Source organism: Myotis brandtii, unplaced genomic scaffold (assembly GCF_000412655.1).
Source record: "Myotis brandtii unplaced genomic scaffold, ASM41265v1 scaffold1386, whole genome shotgun sequence".
Classification (NCBI taxonomy): domain Eukaryota; kingdom Metazoa; phylum Chordata; class Mammalia; order Chiroptera; family Vespertilionidae; genus Myotis; species Myotis brandtii.
In genome coordinates, this window is record NW_005354950.1 from 40,570 (window position 1) to 56,346 (window position 15,777).

The 15,777-nt window shown below is 40.6% G+C and overlaps 1 protein-coding gene across 3 annotated transcripts in view; it reads right to left on the bottom strand.

Annotated features, from left to right (window-relative positions):
* Window positions 1–1,648: 1,648 nt before the first annotated feature.
* Window positions 1,649–15,777, bottom strand: part of LOC102257045 (GTPase IMAP family member 4) — a 23,117-nt gene continuing 8,988 nt past the window's right edge. For all 3 annotated transcript variants that reach the window (XM_014535164.1, XM_014535163.1, XM_005860711.2), the window contains exon 4: window positions 1,649–6,528. In XM_014535164.1, coding sequence (XP_014390650.1) covers window positions 5,606–6,528 — 923 coding nt within the window. In that variant the 3' untranslated portion in view covers window positions 1,649–5,605. The remainder of the gene's footprint in view (window positions 6,529–15,777) is intronic.

Below are 15,777 nucleotides of genomic sequence, written 5' to 3' on the forward strand. Positions count from 1 at the left end.
ATTTCCTTAGCAAATATTATTTGATGGTGCAAGATTATTTAAATTTATTATAAATAATCATTTGATGAAACAAATGTCTATTCCATTTTCACTGATAGGACCAACAGGGGAATATTTGAGTATTTTGCTTTCAATGAATCATTATGAACATTTACAAAAGTACTAGAATATTTACAAACATACTAAAAAGTGTGATAAAAGTATACAATAAAAACCACTTAAATTCTAAAAAAGAGAGAGCGAGAGAGAGAGAGAGCTTGTAAGTATTCCTTCCTCTTGAATATTTTGGTATAGTCTGAGGAGGATAGGTTTTAGTTCTTCTTCGAATGTTTGGTCAAAGTCCCCTGTGAAGCCATCTGGCCCAGGGCTTTTCTTTGCTGGAAGTTTTTTTATTACTGCTTCAATTTTCTCCATAGTTATTGGCCTATTCAAAATTTTTTATTGTTCCTGATTAAGTTTTGGGAGGTCATATTTTTTTAGGAATATGTCCATTTCTCCTAGGTTGAGCAGTTTGTCGGAATAGAGTTGTTCATAGTATTTTTTTGAAATCCTTTGTATATCTGTGGGTTCTGGTGTTATCTCACGTCTTTCATTTCTGATTTTGTGTATTTGAGTCCTCTCTCTATGCTTCTTGGTGAGCCTGGCTAGCTGGTTTGGCTCAGTGGATGGAGCATCACCCTGTGGACTGAAGTTTTCTTTCATTTCCACTTGTCTGAAAATATTTTACCATACCTTCATTTTTAGTTGTGTGAGTCCCTTGTTCTCAGATAGGGCTCATGTAGACAGCATGTATATGGATCATGTTTTCTTATCCATTCAGCCACTCCATATCTTTTGATTGGAGCATTTAGTCCATTTATGTTTAAAGTCATTATTTACATGTACTAATTTGTAGCTATTTCTATTTGTATGCCTGTGTTCCTTCTTTCTTTTCTACTTCTTCTTTTTAAAACAGTCCCTTTAGCATTTTTTGCATTGCTGGCTTGGTAGTGATAAACTCCCTTTACATTATTTTTGTCTGCAAAGCTCCTGATTTCCCCTTCAATATTGAATGATAGCCTTGCTGGATAGAGTATTCTTGGATTCAGTCCCTTACTTTGCATTACTTTGTATACTTCATTCCATTCCCTTCTGACCTGATGTGTTTCTGTTGAGAAATCATTTGATAATCTAAGGGGAGACACTTTATAGGTAACTCTCTGTCTCTCTCTTGTAGCCTTTAAGATTCTCTCTTTTTTATTAATGTTTGCCATTGTAATAATGACTTGTCTTGGTGTGGGTCTTTTTGCATTTGTCTTGTTTGGGACTCTCTGTACTTGTGTGACTTTTTCCTTCCCAAATCAGGGAAGTTTTCTGTCATTATTTTTTCAATTAGGTTTTCTGATCCTTGCTCTTCTTCTTGTTCTTCGGGCACTCCTATTATATGTATGTTACTTCATTTGGTGTTGTCCCAAAGCTCTCCTAGGCTCTCCTCCTGCTTTCTTTTTTTTTCTTCAGTTACTGTTCAGATAGGATGTGTTTAACTACCCTATCTTCTAACTCACTAATTTGGTCCTCTGCTTTCTCTGGTCTACTGTTGAAACCTTCCATCATGTTTTTTATTGTAGCTATATCTTTTCTTATTTCCTCTTTATTCTTACAAAAGTATTTGATTTTTCTCTTCCATCTAGTTTATGAACTGTATGACCCTTACTCTGAATTAATTTCCTGACATATTGCATTCTTCCATTTCACTTAGTTTCTTTTCTGGTGATATCTCCTTTTCTTTCCTTGGTGGGTTCTTTCTTTGTCTCCCATTTTTTCTGTCCCTCTCTGGCCCTGTGCATCCTGCTTGGGTTTGAGAGGTTAAATACCTTATCAGGGCAATAGTCTAGAAATCATTATTCCAAAGCCTGGGTCTGCCTTGAGTATCATGCCTTTATTGTCTCTGCTCCGAGTTGTATCCCCTTGTCCCATGGATCTGGTCCCTCAGTTTTCTGCTTTAGATGCTTGGTATGATGGGACCATGTTCACAGTTCCTCTAATGTACGATGACCTTTGAGGACCCAGAGCCCTCTGGCATGAAATTCACTGTGTAGCCCCAGCACCTGCAGCAGGGTGGCACCCTAAGTACCTCTGGCAGTGCACTTGCAGCACAGTCCTGTGGCCCCTGGCTGGGCACACCAGCTTGCTCCAGGTTGCCTCAGCAGTGCTTTCCTATGGCTTGGAGTGAGATTTGTGCTGGGTTACTCCAGGTAGCCCCTGCAGGACTGTCCCAGGGGCTGGGGAGAAGAGGGTTGGGGCTACACTGGGTCACACTGTCCTGTTTTCTTGTAGCTGGAGTGAGACATGTGCTGGGTTGTTCCAGTTCGCCACTTATCAGTATGAAGTGGAGGCTGGTTGCCATTGGCCACTCATTCCATGCTACCCTTTCACCCAGAGTTAGGGGAGCCTTGGCTTGCTCCAGATGGCCCTGGCAGGACTGTCCTGGGGGGCTGGGAAGGAGAGGGTTCCACAGTCAGAGCTCCTCTGTGGCATGCTCTGGGTTGCTCCCAGTCACCCCGACAACAGGTCCCAGTGCTGGACATAGTGTGGGTGCTGGGTGGCTTTGGATCAGGCTAGAAGCACAGTTCTGGGGTCTGTGGTGGGGGTGGGGCACATGGTTCTCCCAGGCTTGCACTACTGTGGTGTCTTGGAACCAGATCCTAGGATGCTGGGTCCCAGCGGGCTGGTGAGAAGGCCTAGCTCAGGAGCTCACTCTGGCAGCATGCTCCCTGCAGATGTCTGAGAGCCTGCCAGGAGGTATTGTGCCACTCACTGTAGGAGCATGGTGGTGGTTCCACATGTGTTATGACTAGAAAGTGACATTATCTAGGAGTCCTCTGTGTTTTTTATGAAAATTTGTCTCTTCAACTGTGATTAATTTGTTAATTCAGGGTGGATGTTCTTCAATTTAGTTGCTTTTCTGGCCCAAGAAGAGGTGCACGACACTGCTGCCTATTCAGCCACCATTTTTTCTCTACTTCAGTTTATCAGTTCCTAAAATACTGGTTATCACATGAGGATATAAGCTTCTCTCCTGTCCTCCTCATTGGATATTTTACCTATGGACTCATTCAGTGTATGTGGTTTCCTCAGTGCCCAGCTTCTGCATCACAGAGAGCTTCTCCAGAGTTTGGCTACACAGGCCACTACCCAAGTACCACCTAGATGAATTTTAAAAGCCTTTGGACAAAATTAATTGCTGTTAATGATGAAAACCCTCAAGAAAATAGTGATCGGGAGATATTTACTTAATGATTACACAACACACACACACACACACACACACACATCATATACTCCTGTTTTCCAGTATCTCACTCACTTAACAGGGAAATACTAAAGGCATATCATGGAAAAAAGTAAGCATGCCCTTCCACTACAATTCAATGTTATAAAGGAGATTTCAGCCAATGCAATTTGGCAAGAAAATCAATTAGGGGCGTAAGAATAAATAAAGAAGTGATAAAGGAACTGTGGTACATCCATAAGGTGGAATACTATTCATCAGTAAAAGAGAACATCTATTCACAAGCAACTTGAATGATTCTCAAAATCATTATGCTAAGTGAAGGAAGCCATTCTCAAAATGGACTTTATTTTACTTTCTCTAGATTCTCAATGTCTCCTACGAAATCTTCCATCAAGTTCAAACAATCAATGACTGTTAGTGAATGTATGAATAGTATAAACTCCCAACACTTTTCAGAGAAGGAAACATGCCTCATTCTTCAATCATACTAACCACAATGCATGTTATTTATCAAGACCTTCTGTCTGCCTTCTGCCCAGAGAGACAAATGGGCAACACTGCTCTCAGGGTTTTCAGATGGGCTACTCATCTTCTCACAGCTTATCAAGAGCAGAACCTTTTACTTAGCCTCATCTACAGCATAAACCTGAATTCAAGGGTAAGAATAAGTGAGTGCATTTACACAGAAAGTAGCACAGAGCTCTTAAAGACTTTTTTCATATTAAGCCTGTATTTAATTTTTTCATGCTAGGTATGTGTGGCTCTTTCTTTGGTTCAATATGTGCTTCTAGAAGCTCCTGAGACAAGAGGATGTTAACTTCCAATCTCATAATTTTGTGTAAAACTCCAATGGGAGTGCACCCCATATTCTGCAAAGTGAAACCAAATGTGTCTCACTGTGAATGACTATTTCTGAAAGAACCAGTCACATATCCTTGAATCTTTGCTAAGTTTTGTTAAATGTACAATCGAAATTCATTTGTGTTTGGGGGAAGTAAGGTGTAGGTATATTGAAGACAAAATGAAGTGGGACATGGAAAAGCCACTTTCAAGATGGCAGAGCAAGGACAGTGGCATGTGACCATCAGGACATACTGGTAGAACATGGAAACGTGCTTTGGGAAAGCCTATGAATTATTAGGGTAGGAGTACCTATTAGAAAAGGGATAAACTTCAATTACTATTATTCATATATTAAAAAATCCCCCTCCCCCAGGAAACTCACAAAGATATCAGAATTCATAATGAATGAATTCAAGGAGAATGTTGTCTCTGATGTGCAGAGAGATTAAGAATGTGGTTCAAATGGAGAATGCTGGAGATACATATTAGGGTGTAGACCAAGCAAAGCTCCAAAAGGATCTTGAATTTTTATCAAAAAGTGAAATTCATTCCTGTACTCTTAGAAGTATTGGTGATATTTTATAAAGTAAAAGAAATTTCAGTTTTGCACAAATAAGAGAGAATAGAAACGTTTTATTATGGTAACAATGAGCAAACAATTCAAATGAGTGGAGGCAGCAGTGTGAGGATGATACACCTAGCAGTAAGTAATCAAGGTGTGGTGTAATGGAGGTGTGGTGGCAACAGTTAGTTTCACAAGAAAAGAAGAGAACTAGTTATTCAGCAAAGTGGTTACATTGAGTTTGCTCAACAACTTTCTACAGAAACATCTGAATATACCGAACATTGTTCTCTTAGCTGTTGAATCTCTTGTCTTTTGCTCTTTCTGGCATTTCACTTAGTTAAGTTCTGAGAAACAGTTTCCAGACAAATATTAGTTCTCCAGTGGGCAGATGATAAGGGCCAATTTCAGTCCTTCCATAAAAATTAAATTCAACAAATTTATGTATATATAGAAAGAATTTTATAAACATCTCTATCTATAGATTATCTAAGGCAAAGAATTGATTTCTCTAACCACATCTGTAAAATGAGCATTGTGATCCTAAAGATAAAAATAAGGAGTAGGAGCCACGGGTGGAGATTATGTGCCAATCTAGAAAGAATATAGAGGAGGAAACTTTACTAAGGATAAATAGAGAAAGCTTGGGGTCATGGTCTTTTGATCTCCTGCATTCATTTTCTCTCTGTCTCTGAGAGTTCAGAAGATAGGGAGCATCCATACTTTCTGCTTTGGAGTTTTACAAATTGAGGATGTTTTCCTTCCCTCTTAGATCAACCAAAAGTCTACCAATTTCCATGACTGAACTTTACTACACACCCCAGAACCTGAGAGACAGAAACAGAGAGCTCTGACTTTGGGGAATGAGTTATATGGGGCAGACGCACCTGAAAACACACAGGAAATTTAGACAGATTTTCATTAGCCTAATCTTCCTTGAACAGAGATGAGATTTCTCTCCAGATTACTCTTAATCCTTTCAAGATTAAATCAAGCATCCCTTCCTGACTCTCAACTTCACCTCTAGCATTTTGTTGCATGAGGTAATAGTATTTCTCCCTTTCTTCAAATTTCCTCTCCATTTCTGCCTTTCTCATTTCCTGCTCTACTGTATCCTCTAGCTTTCTGATTTTCTCTTTATACTCCTCTTTTAACTGCCTTTTCTCTTTCTTCAGCTGAGCTCTGTATTGTTCTTGTTTAGCTTGAATCTGTTTCTGAATCTCCACTTCTGCCCTTTGGTACATCTTATTAGTGTAGAATCCTCCCTCGTTCTTCTTCACCATGCGCTGGACCAGGTCCAGCAGTTGTGTCCTCTGAGCCTCCTGCTCAGCCCCTGTTGCCTTATTGTTGAACTCACAGTGGCGATCCTTGAACTGCTTCATCAGAATTTGAATGCCTTCTGGTGCTTCCTTTAAGTAATCATGGAACTCCATGCCATCCAAGTCATCTTTCCGGGTGAATAAGAGAATCATGTATCTCCTCGCTTTGGGTCCAAACATTGATAGCATCTTCTCCACGGCCTTTTGTTCTTCCTTTGTGTAGCGGCCCAGCGGGACCACCAGGAGCACAGCGTGAGGCCCTGGGGAGGTCAGGAGGATACATTTAGCAATCTCTCTTTGTGTGTCAGCATCCGGTACTTCCGTGTCGAAAATGCCAGGTGTGTCCACGACGACTATTTCTCTCCCATTCCACATGCTTCTCTCTTTCTGACAGGCCTTGGTGATGGATTTTGCTGCAATGCTGGAATTAAATGCTTTCCTTCCAAGGATGCTGTTCCCTGTGGCACTTTTTCCTGCTCCAGTCTTACCCACTAAGACAAGTCGCAGTTGTGAATCTTGATTTCCAAGCACTGGGACATCAGGAAACAAAACCACAGCATTAGGATTGACTTCCTACTTTTCCCACTGCAATGACTCTGCCCATAAGTGTCCTTCTCTATTGGCCACTAGTGTCCTGTCTGTGAGAAAACTCTGAACTCACAGTAGGTCTATAGAACCCTTGTGCCTGACCTCTCTCCTAAAGGACTTGGGGAACGCCAGGCACTTCCCTTGGGCTACTCACTCTGACCTTTGGAAGCTAAGTGCTCAGGGATGAAGGAGCAAAGTGGTTCAAGTGAGAACTCTGAGCTGCTGCTGGTAGCTGTTTCTCATAAGCTAATGTAGGAAGTAACACAAAATCTGACTTTGGGACATCACAGTGGGAACTCCCCTCTCCCTATTAATATTCAAAATGGAGCTTTTCTTCTTCCCTTTAAGAAGCTAAGTAGCCTGCCTGGCATGGCTCACTGGTTGAACATCGACCTATAAATCAGGAGGTCATAGTTCGATTCCCATTTAGGGCACATGCCCAGGTTGCTATCTTGATCCCCAGTGGGGGATGGGCAGGAGGCAGCCAATCAATGATTCTCTCTCATCATTGGTGTTTCTACCTCCCTTCCCCTTCCTCTCTGAAATCAATAAAAATATATATATTAAAAAAAGAGGAAGAAGCCAAGTAGGTGTATTATTCAAGCCGTCCCATCCCTGCAGGAGAGAAAAGGGCACAGGGGCGGAAGGCAAAGTGTTCTTTTAGATTTCACATATGCAGCCATCTCATTAGGGTTTCTGAATGACAGAAGAACAAAATGCCTTATTTTTAAAGTTACCACCTTACCGTAGAAACCTAATGAGGTTTTTCTATTTTAAACTAATATGTTGAAGATGTATAGACAGAAAGTATTGACTGTTCTCTGGAGTTACTCTAAAGTCTCTTGATACATAAATAATAATAATAACTCATACAGAGTAACATCATTAGAGTTATACTTTCTTAGTTTCACTTCTGTAGGTATGTCTACTTAATAGGACACTGGAAGGTTGATAACAGAACAGCATAGCCTACAACCTGAACAATGTTTTAAAAATCACTATGTCTTAAGTTAAACACCAAATCCTATATAGCTCTTTCCCTATTTCTATTCAGTATTCTCTGCTTATCTTTTTAATGTGTCTATAAAGTTGAAGTCTTCAGGATTTCTTAAGCATAGGCCCGAACCATGGAAGACAACCAACAACCACATCTGAGTGTCTGTTTCTCCTAGAAGGAAGACCCTTTCAGCACAGTCCTTGAATAAGACTGATGCCTCAATATAGGAGCACCTAAATACATAAAAACTCTTGATGGACTTTAAGGGAGAGAATGACAGCAATACAGCCATTGTAGGGGACTTTAACACCCCCAGACATCACTCGATAGGTATTACAGACAAAAATTTAACAAGGAAACAAAGGCTATAAATGACACCCTAGATCAGAGGGATCTAACAGATACTTATAGCACATTTCTCCCCAAAGCAACAAAATATTCATTCTTCCCAAATGCACATGGAACATTATCAAAGGTAGACCACATGTTAGGGCACAAAACAAGTGTACATAAATTCAAGAAGAGTGCTGTAATACCAAGCATCTTCTCAGATCAAATGACATGAAGTTAGAAACCAACTACAATTAAAAAAAAACTCTCAAAAACACTAAAATACATGGAGGCTAAATAGCATGTTATTAATCAATGAATGGGTTACCAATGTGATAAAGCAAATAATTAAATACTTCCTGTAAACAAATGAAAATGAATACACAACCACCCAAAACCAATGGAACACGGTGAAAGCAGTCCTGATAGGGAAGTTCATAGCACTACAGGCCTACCTCAAGAAACAAGAAAAAGCACTAATAAACTATCTTCCCCTAAAACTAATTTAATTAGAAAGAGAACAAGAAGAAAAGCCCAGAGGAATTAGAAGGAAGGAAATAATAAAGATCAGAGAGTAAATAAATGACATAGAGACTAAAAAAAAAAAGTACAAAAGTTAAATAAATCCAAGAACTGGTTCTTTCAAAAGATAAACAACATTAATGAACCCCTAGCCAGAGTCATCAAGAAACATAGAAAGAGGACCCAGATAAATAAAATAAGAAATGAAAGAGGCGATATACCAAGGACACCACAGAAATACAAAGGATTGTAAGCAAATACGATGAACAATTATATGACAACAAACTGGACAACCTGGGCGAAATGGACAAACTCCTAAAAACATACAATCTTCGAAAACTCAACAAGGGAGAATCAGAAAACCTGAGTAGGCCAATTATAACTGATGAAATTTAAGAAGTAATTCAAAAATTTCCAGCAAATAAAAGTTCTGGACTGGGTGGATTTATAGAAGAATTTTACCAAACATTCAAAGAATTAACACCTATCCTCCTCAAACTATTCCACATATTCAAGAGAAAGCCCTTTTATGAAGTCAGTATTATCCTAATTCCAAAACCAGATAAATACAATACAAATAAAGAATATTACAGGCCAATATCCCCGATAAACACAGAGGCTAAAATCCTCAACAAAATATTAGCAAATCAGGTCCAGCAATATATTAAAAAGATCATATACCATGCTCAAGTGGGATTTATTCTGGGGATGCAAGACTGCTACAATATTTGCAAATAAATACATGTGATACATCACATAAACAAATTGAAAGATAAAAATAAAATGATCATATCAATAGATGCAGAAAAAGCATTTGACAAAATCCAGGACCCTTTTTTGATAAAAACCTCAGTAAAGTGGGAATGGAGGGATCATATCTCAACATAATAAAGGCCATATATGATAAAGCTACAGCCAACATAATACTCAATGAGCAAAAACTAAAATTGTTTCTTTTAAGAACAGGAACAGGACAAGTGTGTCTGCTTCCACCACTCTTATTCAACATAGTACCAGCAGTCATAGCCACAGCAATCAGACATTAAGTGATAAAAGGTATCCAAATTAGGAAGGAGGAAGTAAAACTGTCATTGTTCACAGATGACATGATACTGTATATAAGAAACCCTAAAGACTTCACCAGGAAACGATTAGACTTAATAAATGAATTTGGCAAGGTAACAGGATACAAAATCAACATCCACAAATTTATAGCATTATTATACACCAATAATAAACTCTCAGGAAGAGAAACTAAACAAACAATACCATTTACCATTGCAACAACAACAAAAAAGATACCTAGGAATAAACTTAACCAAGGATGTCAAAGACATGTACTTGGAAAACTGTAGGACATTGAAAAAAGAAATATAGGAAGATACAAACAAATTGAAGCATATATCACGTTCATGGATTTGATGAATTGACATCATTAAAATGTCTAAACTACCTAAAGCAATCTACAGATTCAACACAATCCCTATTAAAATGCCAATGGCATACATCACAGAGCTAGAATAAATACTCCAAAAAATTATAAGGAACCATAAAAAAAATAGCTGCAACAATCTTGAGAAAAAAAGAACAGAGTAGGAGTGATCACAATACCAGATATCAAACTGTACTACAAAGCCATAAAACCAGAACAGCCTGGTACTGGCACAAGAGCATGCATATAAACCAATGGATCAGAACAGAGACCCCAGAAATTGACCCACATCATTATGATCCATTAATATTTGACAAAGGAGAAAAGAACATACAATGAAGTAAGGACAGTCTTTTCAACAAATGTTGCTGGGAAAAACCTGACAGACACATGCACAAACATGAAACTAGCCCACCAACTTACACAACAGACAAGAATAAACTCAAGGTGGATAAAAGACTTAAATGTAAAGCATAAAACCATAAAAATCTTAGAGGAGAACATAGGCAGTAAAATCTCAGACATCTCTCATAGCAATATGTTTACAGATACATCTCCTAGGGCAAAAGAAATTAAGGAGAAAATTTAAAAAAAATGGGACTACATCAAAATAAAAAGCTTCTGCACAGCAAAAGAAACCACCATCAAAATGAAAAGGGAACTGTATGGGAGAACATATTTGCCAATGATACTTCTGATAAGGGGTTAATATCCAAAATGTATAAAATACTCATACAAGTCAACAAAAGGAAAACAAACAATCCAATTTAGAAATGGGCAGGAGACCTGAATAGACTTTTCTCTAAAGTGGATATACAGATGGCCAAGAGTCATATGAAAAAAATGATCAAAGTCACTAATTATCAGAGAAATGAAAATTAAAACCAGAATGAGATGTCAACTCACACCTATCAGAATGGCTATCATAAAAAAATCAACAAAAAAACAAGTGCTGGAGAGGATACGGAGAAAAGGGAACACTAATTCACTACTGGTGGGAATTCAGATAGGTACAGCCTCTATAGAAAACAATATGGAGTTTCCTTAAATAATTTTAAATGGAACTTACATTTGACTCAATGACACCACATCTGTGAATATTTCCTAAAAACCCCAAGCACCAATCAGAAAAAATATATGCACCCCTATGTTCATAGCAGCATTATTTGCAATTTCCAAGACTTGGAAACAGTCCAAGTTCCCCTCAGCAGATGAATGGATAAAAAAGCTGTGTGATATTTATACTTCAGAATACTATGCATCTGTAAAAAAGAGGCATCTCTTACCCTTAGGACGGCATGGATGGACCTGGAAAATAATATGCTAAGTGAAATCAGCCAAACTGAGAAAGACAAATATCATATGATCTCACTTATTTGTAGAATCTGACGAACAAAATGAATAGACCAACAAAATAAGACCTGAAGCATGGAGGCATTGAACAGATGGACATACCTTGGTGTGGAGATTGGGAAGAGGATATGAGATAAACCAAAGAACTTATATAATTATGTGCATATAGCCCTTGGACATAGTGAATAGGGCAGTGAAGTCCTGGAGTGGGGTGGTTAGAAGAAGGGGGGGTAAATGGGAGATATCTGTAATACTATCAAAAATTAAAATACATATTAATAGAAAAAGCAAAAGACTTATTCCTCCGAGAGGAATCCTGAATTACAACTACCGTCTCTGCTTTTATCCATGTATTCATCATCACACTGACTATAACAGACATGATTGTAAACTCCATTTTATTTTTCAGAGATATCATCACATTCATCCAGTTCCTCAGACCAAAATTCTAGGAATCTCCCTTGATTCCTCTCTTTGCCTTACTTTGCAGAGACAATCCATCCAGAAGTTCTCTTGGTCCTATCCACAAATCTGACCACTTTTCTCCATTTTGAAGACCATCATAAGTCCAAGTTACCACTGCCACCCATGACTGAGCAGTCCCGTAACTTGCCACTTTCATCAATTCTGTCAATTGGAATGACTTTTTTAAAAAAATAACAAACAGAAGAGATTTTTCAGAACTTCCAACTCTAGCTTCCACAAAATCAGTATTTATTTCCTATCTCCCACACACATTATGGCAAAGCTGTTGCTAACCGAAGGACTGGCAAAAGCATCCCTGAAGCAGCGTTTCCCACATTTGAGAGGAGTAAATTTCCAGAAGCTGAGAGCACTGGCTACAGGATGGCTAAGATCCAGGGAAACTGTAGATATAAGTTCAGATTATTGTTTAGTTAGCATCTCAATGGAAAACTCCAGCCTGCGGTTATCCTGAGGGCATCAGTTGGTCATCAAGATGGGGAGTAGGAAAATCATGGGAAGTGAAACAAAAAGCCATCAAAGCCCAGCTCCAATGCTGACAGCACATAGCAATCTGTGTGACAGGTGGCAGATAAGGCCATGAATTATTCCCATCTTTCTACAGGTGCCTCTTTGGGATGTGGATCTGCAGCTCCTCCCACATCCTGCTAGTCTGTTACTCCACCCCTTGCATCTGGGTGGGCCCTGTGACTTGCTGTGGACAATAGGGCAGTGAAAGCATGATGCAAGTAGATTCCACAGTGCTGATGCCCTGTGGCTTGCTGTCTCTTTCTGGTCTTCAGGACCCTGCAACAGCTTCATAAAGAGGCCAGGACCAGCCTGAGTGATGGTGAGAGACACAAGGCCCAGTTATCTCTATCACCCTAGCCTGCCCAAGAGCCTGCTAACTACCAGACACGTTGTTGGGGCAATCCAACTCAAAACTACCCAGTTGCTGGATCTTGAGAGAATCATACTCAGCACAAATGTCTGATAAAAAAGGACAAGAACCATATGATTTCACTCATGCTTGGGACATAAAATAGAAATCATTCAGCCATCAAACAAAACAAATAAACTCATAGCCTTGGACAGCATTGCTAAATGGTTAGAGCATCAGCCAAAACACCAAAGGATCACGGGTTCAATTCTGTGTCAATGGCACATAACCGGATAGGAGGCTCGACCCCCTGCCCTCGACAGGGCGCCTGTGAGAGGCAATCAATCAATGTGTCTCTCTCACATCAATGCTTCTCTCTCTCTCTCTCTCTCTCTCTCTCTCTCTTTCTCTCTTCCTCTCTCTTTCTCCTCTCTCCCCCTCTCTTCCTCTCCCTTTCCCTCTTCTACTCTCTCTAAAAAATCCTTGGGTGAGAACTAACCAAAAACTAACTAACTAACTAACTAACTAACTAACTAAAAAACAGACACAGACAATAGTATGGTGGTTACCAGTGGAAAAGGGGCATGGGAAAAGGTTGAAGAGAGCAGAGAGTCAAGTATATGTGATGGAATGAGACAAGGTTTTGGGTGGTGAGCATACCATGCAATACACAGATGATGTATTATACATTTGTACATCTGAAACTCATTTAATATTACTAACCAAAGTCACCCCAATAATTTTAATCTGTGATGATGGTAGGACCATCTGCATCTTGTATTTCCACTATTACCTGGGGACAAGACAAGCACAGTACTGATAAAGAGTGGTTCTCAATAAATATTTATTAAATAAAGAAATTGATCAAAATCACTCTGATTCTTGCTTTCTCTTTGATCTTTATGTCCAGCCTACATCTGTGGAAAAGATTATCCTTTCCTTATTCATCAATTTTTAGTGTCACAGAAACAAATTATTACATTTTTTGTTGTTGTTAATCTTCACCTGAGGATATTTTTTGATTGATTTTTTTAGAGAGAGTGGAAGAGAAGGGTGGAGAGAGGAGAGGAGAGAGAGGGGGGGAGAGAGGGAGAGAGAGAGAGAGAGAGAGAGAGAGAGAGAGAGAGATGTGAGAGACACATTCATTGGTGTTTCCTACATGAGCCCTAATGAAGCAGGGATCTAATCTGCAACCCAGGCATGTGCCCTTGACCGGGAATAAAACCCACAAACCCTTTGGTGCATGGGTTGACACTCTAACCACTTAGCCACATGGGTCAGAGTCAAACTATTATATCTTAAATATTTTTTTTCTCCTTGCTATCTAGAAACGTTGGCAATGGGGAAAGGCAATTGAATAACTCTTATTGGAGCAGACTTTGACTTGGACAGGCTGAACATGCTAGTTGTTAAAAACTGGCTCATCTGATAGGAAGCCATCAAATACAAACTTGAATCACTATTACACAGACAGACACTCCTTTTGAAAGAAGAGCTATGTCTTTTTACCTTAAGGATAGGGAGTAGAAAACAGCTTCTTATAAACTAAGAAGAGAAATGTTCACAAATCAGTTTTGGCCACAAAGTTGATGTTGGTGATGGGTGTTCAGAGGAATAAAATGCTGAGCTGTACTTCTTCCACTTCCCAGTGCTCTTCACCCAACAGCTTCCCTCAGAGCTACTTCTGCCTGCTCACCCAATTCTATCCCTGAAAGCTTCTAGTTTATTTATCCTATCTAATAAAAGAGTAATATGCAAATTAACCATCCCTCCATCACTCCATCACAAAGATGGCGGCGGCCATGGAGCTGGAGCAAGCAGGAGGCTTGGGTTGCCCTCAGCGGAGGAAGCCAAGCTTCCTGCCTGCCCTGGCTGTCTGTGGGCTCCACTCAGGGCTACAAAATTTCAATTATAGAATATAATAAAATCCCAGATACCTGCTTCCAGCCGCCCTGGCCTCTGCTCAAGGAGGGGCTGAGAGCCTGGGTTGCCAGGGGCAACCAACCTGGGCTCCACTCAAGGCTACAAAGTTTCAATTATAGAAGATAAATAAATCCCAGGAAAAAAATAAAAAAGAAAAAAAGGAGAGGCTGGGAGCTTGGGTCATCGGGGTGCATGGCCAGCCTGAAAACGGCCCTCAGCTCCTCACCCAGGCTGGCCAGGCACCCCAGCAGGAACCCCCCCCCACCCTGAAGGGGCTGTGGCCAGCCTGCAAACAGCCACCAAGCCCTCACCCAGGCTGGCCACACCCCCGTGGTGTGAGAGTCCCTGCTGGGATGCTTGACTAGCCTGCAAACAGCCATCAGCCCCTCACCCAGGCTGGCCAGGCACCCCAGCGGGACCCCCGACCTGATCTGAGACACTCTTCAGGGCAAACCAGCTGGCCCCCACCAGTGCACAAGGCCTCTATCCTCCTATATAATAAAAGGGTAATGTGCAAATTGACCCTAACAGCAGAATGACTTGGAATGACTGGTCACTATGACACACTCTGACCACCAGGGGGCAGACGCTCAATTCAGGAGCTGCCACCCGGTGATCAGTGTGCTCCCACAGGGGGAGCTCTGCTCAGCCACAGCCAGGCTGGCAGCTGCCAGCACAGCGGTGGTGGCAGAAGCCTCTCTTGCCTCCTCAGCAGCACTAAGGATGTCTGACTACATTTTAGGCCTGCTCCCCGCTGGCAAGTGGACATCCACTGAGGACTTCTGGGCTGCCGAGGGATGTCTGACTGACAGGTTAGGCCTGATCCCCTGGGGAGCAGGCCTAAGCCAGCAGGTGGGAATCCCCCGAGGTGTCCCAGACTGCAAGAGGGCACAGGCCAGGCTGACGAACCCCCTCTCGCCCCCCCCCCCCCCCGAATGCACAAATTATTGTGCACCGGGCCTCTAGTAAATTATATAAATGGTTAAAGGACTCATTTATTTATACAATATCTTTTGAGCAGCAATCCCTGAAAGAATTACTATTTTGTAGGGTTCACTTTTTAAAATGGATTACAACCCAAAATCAATAGAAATAGGAAACAGAAAGAATGATAAATCTATGCTGAGCCCAATCAATATGGCTCAGTGTCAACATATGAACCAGGAGGTCACAATTCAATTTCTGGTTAGGGCACATATCTGGCTTGTAGGCTGGATCCCCAATAGGGGCCTGCAGGAGGAAGCCAATCAACGATTCTCTCTCATCATTGATGTTTCTCTCCTCCCTCTCCC